The sequence below is a fragment of the Hipposideros armiger genome, unplaced genomic scaffold (assembly GCF_001890085.2).
Source record: "Hipposideros armiger isolate ML-2016 unplaced genomic scaffold, ASM189008v1 scaffold_380, whole genome shotgun sequence".
Taxonomy (NCBI): domain Eukaryota; kingdom Metazoa; phylum Chordata; class Mammalia; order Chiroptera; family Hipposideridae; genus Hipposideros; species Hipposideros armiger.
In genome coordinates this window covers 1,381,234-1,389,565 of record NW_017731730.1, presented here as the reverse complement: position 1 = coordinate 1,389,565, position 8,332 = coordinate 1,381,234, and the positions used below count along the sequence as shown (strand labels likewise).

At 43.6% G+C, this 8,332-nt stretch overlaps 1 protein-coding gene across 1 annotated transcript in view; it reads right to left on the bottom strand.

Annotated features, from left to right (window-relative positions):
- The window catches only part of MYRIP (myosin VIIA and Rab interacting protein), a 279,386-nt gene that overhangs the window by 165,313 nt on the left and 105,741 nt on the right, over positions 1-8,332 (bottom strand). Inside the window, exon 3 of the mRNA XM_019662728.1 lies at positions 4,029-4,250. Within this exon, the coding sequence (XP_019518273.1) occupies positions 4,029-4,250 (222 nt within the window). The remainder of the gene's footprint in view (positions 1-4,028; positions 4,251-8,332) is intronic.

Genomic DNA, 8,332 nt, shown 5'->3' with positions numbered 1-8,332 from the left:
CCAGTGAAGCAACATCCTCCACAACTAGATTGAAGAACAAAAAAAACGACAGCAACTTGTCTGTTCCCCTTTCCCCCATTCCCCAGCACTGTTCCCATCCCCCCAATTCCCCAATAAAAATCTTTAAAAAAAAAAAAAAGAATTAGATGAAAAACTCATCTGAAAGGGCAAATTCAATTCCATGTCCATAGCAGGCACTCTTGATATATTCATTTGTTATTTGATAGTAAAGAACTGGTGAACAGAAAACAGATGCTCAGCTTTCACTGGGGGCAATTTAAATTTTAAAGGTTTCCCATCTGCCTCATGATTCAGGTCAAAGGTTAGATTAAGTATGAAAATTACAGTCTCTCTTGAGTAGCTATAGACAGGCTGGTATCTATTGGGTTGTCAGAAAAGTGATGATGTATTTTTTTCTATGTTTTTCATTGCAAAAATGCGTCATGACTTTTCCAACAACCCAATATAATGGGAATTTCCCTTAACTGGGGCTTTGAGATACAAGTACCCTTTGATGGCTCCATTTTCCCTAGGAAACTAGGTGGTTTTAAATCTGTGGTGTAAAGTACGGGGCTGAGGTGGGGGTAGAGGGGCTGTTGTGGGGAAACCAACACTGGGTGATGGGGGAGGGGATTTTGGAATGAGGAGGAAAGAAAGGGCAAGTCCTAGATTTATTTTTGTTTTATTTATACCTGGTTATAAAAGTACATGTGCAAAATGTGGAAAATTTGAAAAGTAAATAGAAAATAGAGAGGTAAGAGAATAATTATCCATACGCCTACCTCCCAAAGAATAATTACTACTAACAGTGTTTTTACTGTGTATTTCCTTTCAGTCTTTTTTCTGTTTTCTTGATTACCTGGTGGTTATGTATTACCTGTGCATTTTGCATTGTCATTTTTAATCTAATATTTCTTTATAGGAATTCACCCATGTCAATACAATATACACATCATTTTAAAGGTCTCATCATAGTCTGTCAAGTTGCAGGTGCCCTACTTCCACTGTTCTAGCGTTGTGCATTTAGATTATTTCAGGGTTTTTTACATTACAAATAATTCAGTACACCTCATTTTTGTACAGCATGTAAAAAACAATCTGTTGTCTCTTTAGGTATAGGTTTTCAAAAATGAAATTACTGGGTAAAAGGGTTTGGACATACTAAGCGCTCCTGATACATGGTGGTAAAAGGTTATGCCCATTTAGACATCACCAGTAGTGAACATGAGTGCCTTTTCCAATCTACGCTCGTCAACACCGAGGAGAATGATGGAAAAAAATCACTAATGAGGAAAAAATAGCCACTTGAAGCATTAGCTCTGTTTTCCCGCTTTCTATTGAGGTTCAATATTTCCCCACATATTTGTTAACCTGTGAATGTCCTTATCCCGTATAATTTTTTCATGTTATGTCTTTTTAGGGATATTGCACACCCATTGGGTATCTCTAAAACATACTGTGGAGTTTATATAAAAAGGCAGTATGCTAATTTATGAATCATGCAGGCTGTGTGAATACCAAGAGATAAGCGATCAGGTATCCAAGATTTCAACTCCAAGTGAAAAGAAATGAAGCCTTAAGTCATCTCAGAAAAATCAAAGTTAATGCCACAGGCATAACGAGGAGATGTGTTTTTATTTCAAGTTCCAAGCATAATTTTTTTTCTCACATTCCCTGAAAACAATCTCCCAAATTGGTCTGTGTTAAAGGTAATGGCACAAAATGACAAAAATCAGAGTGAACACTTTTTATAATGAAGCAAAGAACTAGGAAGCCAATTTGTTCCCAAGGAAAATAGGAACATCATTCTAGAATCAATTCAACCCCAAATGATAATGGCTGATATGAACAGGCTGGGCTCACTCTGAAAGTTTTGTTTCCTACAGAAGACCTTTAAATGTAACTCCTTTATGTAGTTATTTATAAGGTTTGAATAAATCTGTATAACAAATTGTCAAGAACGTAAACTTATATATGCTAAAAAAAAAATGACCAAAGGAATGATTCAGTAGGACTCCATTGGCTACATAACTTCCAAAATAAGTAATCTATCATTCATTTTATAGTAAATTCCTCTGTTTGCTAATCCCCCAAAGTTAAAAATTTTAAACTAACACTGACAACAGAAATACATTTTAATGCAAAATGTATGGAACAAAAGAACTGATGAAGAACTAACCATCTGATCATAATTGCAGTGACCACTAAAAGGGAATTTTCATTTAAAATTAAAATGCTCTTACTATAATAAATAACTAAACAGAACACTAAGACACGTAGGGTCTTTTTCATTGAGATGAAGATGAAGAAAGCTGCAGCTACCACCATTTGTACAGTGACTAGACACCATCTGGGTCTCACATTTCTAATAGGAGTCGCTCATTTAGGACTACACCATAGACGGGCCTAGGTGCTTGATACAGTTATTTACTTCTAACGCAATTCGTTAATATTTTTTGCATGAACGTCAACCCTCAACTCCTAGCTGAGTTCAAGCACAGTAACAGTTCTTCACGTTGAAGTTCTACCAGGTACTTCATGTTGACCCCTCTATTTTCTTCCCATCCATCAACAGATTCCTTCTCTCTTGACTTCCTTCAATATCTGGATTAGCGTCTATCATTTTAGTTCCTATATTTTTAATATCCTCGACTCCATTACCCTCTGACCTGTCTTAAACCCCTAAAAAACCCCAACCCAGGAAGAAACAGACTATCTGCTTTCCTCATGTCTGCATACGGGCAGCTGGGTGTGGCTGGAACAAAACACACAACGGGAATATCGGAAGCACACAAATTGATGATTAGTTACCAGAGCCCAGTTCGAAAGCCTGGATTTCCAAATTCTGTTATGTCTATTTCAAACCTACGCTGATCTCTTCCAACATCCAACTCTTCTGTTATTAGCACTTGACCGGACCCCAACTTGACCGAGACAGTGAAGGCTGAGATGAACGGTCCCCGCGTCTTTCACCCCACGCATGCGCTCAGCTACGCTTAACGTCTCCTCCCTCCCTTTGTTGCCATAGGGCTTTTCCTCCTACCAGGCTGCTGTGTGGAGACTCGGATGGGTGCCCTGCTCTGACGGTCATACTCAGAACGTGGCCAGCACCCCGCCCTGGATCATGGTACTTGAAAACCACTTGTGCCTCAGGTGGGGTCTCTGGGCTACTTTGTTCTTTATAGCCCACAGGCTGCTTCCTTGGCGACCCCATGGGAGCTTAGTAGCTGCTCCCATTAACTGGTGGTAAGGGACATAGCGACTAACCAAGGCAGGAGGAAGCACACCTGAGTGTGTGTGCTCATGACCAGCTACTCTCCGTCTCGCCCACTGTAACAGGTGTTATGGGGAGGATGCAACGAATACTAACGCGCTATGCTGATGCGTGAGGGAGCAAAGATTTAAGAATCCCAAGGAACAAATACAAGGCACTGGCTCATCAAACTAATCAGGTTCCAAATACTCAATATATCAAAGAAATGCTCTGCCAGCCACTGAGGGCAAACATCAGCACAGGTCTCTGTGAAGCTCCCCACAGGCCATTTCCGTCTCATGGAGATCACTCCCTCCCCACCCTTTCACATTACTAATTCTTTTTCTAATCTTTTGCCATCTGCTTTTATTTCTTGTCCTCTGTGGAGCTTTCTCTGAACTCTATGTCCACTCAGCGGATGGGAGAACTGGTCAGGCCTGTGTCACCATATACTGGAATCAACACTCAAGTATCCCGTCATCCGCCTAAGCAATCTGCCTAATTCACCATCGTGTTTCCTGTATCCAGCATAATTCCTAAGAATCCGATACATACTTATAGAACGAATGAATGAAACGATGAGACCAGATGAGAAGCGGAGCCTCTCATCCTCTCTGTGACTCTCCTGAGGTCTCCTTAACAGCACCTCACACAGAAGTAATCTCTTCACTGCAGTCAATACTCTACGCCGATTGATTAATCACGGCGGGTCCTGCCTGGTGAAGGGAGATGGTTGCCCCCCCGCTGAGGCCTCAGGGCACACTCCACCACTCACCTGGCTTGCTGGCAGACGCAGCAGACCCAGACCTTCTCATGCTTCTGGTAGGTGCAGCAGTTCTTGCAGACGTTGAACAGACAGTCCCCACACCGACGCTTGCTGTTGATGAGGAAGGTGAAGGGCGAACAGCAGCGCATGCAGCAGTGCTCCACGAACTTCTGGTGCTTCGAGAGGATGCTGCACTTGCTGCCTTCCTCCTCCAGCTTCTGCTTCAGCTCGCTGGGAAAGGGCGAGGAGAAGGAGAAGGAAAAAGACCAGGTCAGGGGGCTCTCCCCAGAGCATCCCTCCCCCAGCCCTTCCACAGGCCAAGACACATGTAGGCTCTTCCTGTATGGCAATGAAACGCAGAAAGATCAATCGCTTGACACAACATCCAGAGAGGAACCCCAAGGAAGGATTAATTTTGTGTCCTTCTGCATGCCGTGTTTTCTATGAGCATGCAAGAAAACCTTACTACTTATATTTCAGACACTGGCTTAAGATACATGTCATTATAAAACGAAGCACATCCTCAGAAAAGAAAACCTTTAACTTAACACCTTTTTAAAGGAGCAGGAGATGTGTTATTATGTTATTATGTTAAAACTTTAATCCTCACAACAGGCCTGCTGGGAATATGATCAATGCAGTCCTGGCTGGATTTAAGTTCCTGGAAATGGAAGCACCCAGGGACTTGAAAAGCTTTCAAATCAATGTGAGTCAACAAAGGTTCTCTGGGTGATGAGCAAATCCAAGGCACCGGATTCGGAGTTGGATGAAAGACAACGCCCTTCTTCCAAGGAGCTCTTGGTCACACCCGGCACAGGGCCAGCCTTATTAATGCAAAACATGACATTTGCATGCACTCTTGTCTACACACAGTGAGAAGGAAGGGAGGTTCTGAGAAGCAAGGGTACACCCCAGGCAGACTGAGTTACCTAGGAAATCAAGTGACTGCAGCTAACCCAGTTACTCTGACTGGGCAAGTTTGTGTTGTTTTTCCCTGCTACAAAAATGGACACCTGTGCAACTCATCTTAGAAAAATCTATGGTGTATGTGACGAATATTTTCTCCCATGTTGCACTTGTCTTTTCAACTTTGCTCATGGTGTCTTTCATCATTTAGAAGTGTTTCATTTTTCTGTGGTTATATCTGTCAGTCTTTTCTTTTATGGCTTCAGAGTTTTATGTCTTGCTTAGGAAGACCCATGGTACCCGATAGAATTATTAGCTGGCCTGATGAAGTCTCTCCCTCTTTAATACTCTATTCAGCCTCCTGAGACCGAGAAGAACATGGTAGTGACCTAGGTTAGACTGGGTGGTAAGAAAAGTCTTCTCCAGGGAGGTGACATTTAAGTTGAGTCTATAGGTTGAGAAGGGGCTACTGCAATAGAAAAACAAGCATAACAGGCAGAGGAAAAGAGCTTAATGTTGCGAGGAGGGGAGAGGACAGAAGCGCAAGACACAGGCCCTGGAAAGGAGCTTGGATTTTATTCTAAATGCAATGGGAAGTTACTGAGGGCTGTGAGCCAATTTCCACTGTAATATCACCCGCTGTCACATTAAGACTGACTTCCAGAGGGCTGTGCGTATGTGGAGGTGTGGAGAGCACTGCAGGGATCTACATAAAGATGGCTGAGGTTTGGACCAGGGAGGGGGCAGAGGAGATGGAGAGAGGTGGACAGATGCTGAAGGGTTTGAGACGAGGGCTGAGAGCAAGAACGAACCCAGAACCATTCCCAGGTTTCTGGCTTGTGCGGGGAGTGAAGCCATTTATGGAAAGTGGGAAGACGAGGGTGGGTAGTCGGGGCATGTTTTGGTGAAACCTCTGAGACCTCTGAAGAGATCCGCCAAGTGAACCACTGGACATGTGTTTGAGCAGCTCGGAGGAGGCATCTGGGCCAGCTGTGTTCGTTTGGGAGTCATCTTCATAAACATCGTTGAAGATACAAGAAGGGATGAGCCACTGTGGAGGGGCGAGTGCAGCGAGGGGAAAACAGGACGGCCTCAGAACAAGCCAGGGAAACCCCAGACATTTAAACTCTGGCAGAAAGGTGGAAGAGACTGACAAAGGGAAACACCAAGGACGATGTTTCAAGGATACAGTGGCTGACAGTGTCTGACCTGAGGGCAGAGAAGGGTCCAGTGGATTCGGCAACACGGAGGTCACCCTGACAACAGGCAGTTTGGGAGTGGGGCAGGAGCCATGTTGCAGGCTTAAGAGTGAACAGGAGAGGTAGTGGGTCCATCATGGACTACCTCTGCCAGCGATGTGGTGAGTGCTTTCAAGAGCAATGCTTTCAAGGCTCCAAAGGGTGAGCCCCATGTACGGAGGAATAACAGTCATGATGCTTTAAAAGTGTGATGTGCTTTTAAAATGTCATGGGTAATATCACTCTCACAGTGTGTAATTTCAGACAGAATCATTTTGTTGCCCCCTGATGGTGTCACCAAAATGCATTCAAGGCTAATAGAGCTCAGGGTACCACAGTAATGAGAATAAACACTTAACTATCCCCTGTGGATGGTAGAGTAAATAGACACACACAGTGTCTATTCTAATAGAAACGTACTGTGTGGTTACCAGCTCTAAAATGGAGGAGACTATTTGAAACCAGAACTTTGGATGGCCCTTGCAGCCCTGTAAGCGGGAGCACCCAGCCTGTCCTCCACATGGCACACGGGCATTGTCTGAAGGTGTTATGGGAGCCTCCTCAACCCGAATTTCTGCAGGCAGCTTGGAAAACAACGGATGCTGGAGAGAGGGTGAGGGGCACTGGCTGTGCTCCTGATGGCTAAAAGTTACTCCGCTCTTCTAAGCCTCAGTTTCCTTTTCTGTCAAAGAGGGCTATCAGCAGCATCCTGAAATGTTTGTTACAAAAGTAAATTTAAAAATGTACCTGAGTTGACCAGCAGGTGCCTACAAAGTAAAAGCCAGTCCACAGACATCTGGGATTATTTCAGTTCAAACCAGCCAAGCTTCCACTTCAGAGCAGGCACTCAGAAAAGGCCCCCACCTCCCCATTGGATTTTTTGGAATATTTGGCCAAAATTCATTTGTCAGGATTCAGGTAGCCAAAATCAGATCAGTCAACTAGGTAATTTGATTGAAAGGATGGTTTCAACAAAAATTAGTATCTCCAATTACTTTTTAAAAGAACTAGTGATTTCTTTTTATTCCCAGAAGGTGAGGGTTGAGATGGTTAAAATCCTTTCTGTCTGAAACATTTTTGCTAGTTACCATCTCTATATGAAAAGAATAATGAGATTGAAAAATTTGAGGTCAACTGAAAAGAGCCGTCGTTTATGTTTAACATGTTTAACCTATAATCTATGAAGAAATTTACAATCAGAATTCGGCAAAAAGAATTGCAAGAGGAGAGCACACTTACGGAAATCACCTCTATGGAACTCACTGAAATAAGCAAAAGGAATGGAAATAAATAGTATGGTCCATGTTTAATAAAATGAAGGAATTCCCACAACCCACCTCTGCCAAAATAGATGATGAAAGGTGCTTTGTGACATTTGGACAACTGGAGGGAAGATAGTGAAATCATACATGGAGGCATCCTGACCTTGAGCAGATAGAGAGCTCCCTAAAAACAAACAAGGGTACCCTAGGGACATTATATTCTTTCCTTGAAAAGCAGAGGACTGAGGGAATGGCACAGTCACATGAGAAGCTGACACCTTTGAATTACACTGCAGACTCCTATCAATGTCACAGTATATCAGAGCTTCATAACAAACCCAGACTTTCACCAGGAGCATGCAAAAGAGAAAAACCAAAGGGCATCCAGCCTACAGGAGGGCATCCCATCCACACCTCCGCATCGGTAGGCTCATCAGATCAGGTGGGAAAAGGTCTAGAGGAGACATCCCCACCTAAAGCTGCAACTGTCCCAGGTCACTCACTTTCCAGCTCCATCCCCTCACCTCCAAACAGCCCCAGATATCTCTGCTTTCCTAACCTTATGATAGTCTGGGGCAGGCCATTCCTGGGGTTTCACCAAGCAGTTTGATAATCACTATCTTCACAGCTTTCATTCACCACTCTGGAAAGTAGGGGGGTCGGCCACATTTCCCACCTCCTCAAATCAGCAACAAAGCACACAACAGAACAGACCCCCCCATTTAACAGCTATGAATGACCTCACTTGAGCAGGAGCCCAAGGGGAATGGAGGTATGCTGGTCTTGAATAAAGGAAGCTGAAAGAAAATACAGGTGACGGTAGCCTCCTTTTCGGGAAAGTCAGAATTCTACACATAATCTTTGGCAAGAAGGAGCATCTTATTCTCCCCCCCCCCAACTTTCCACA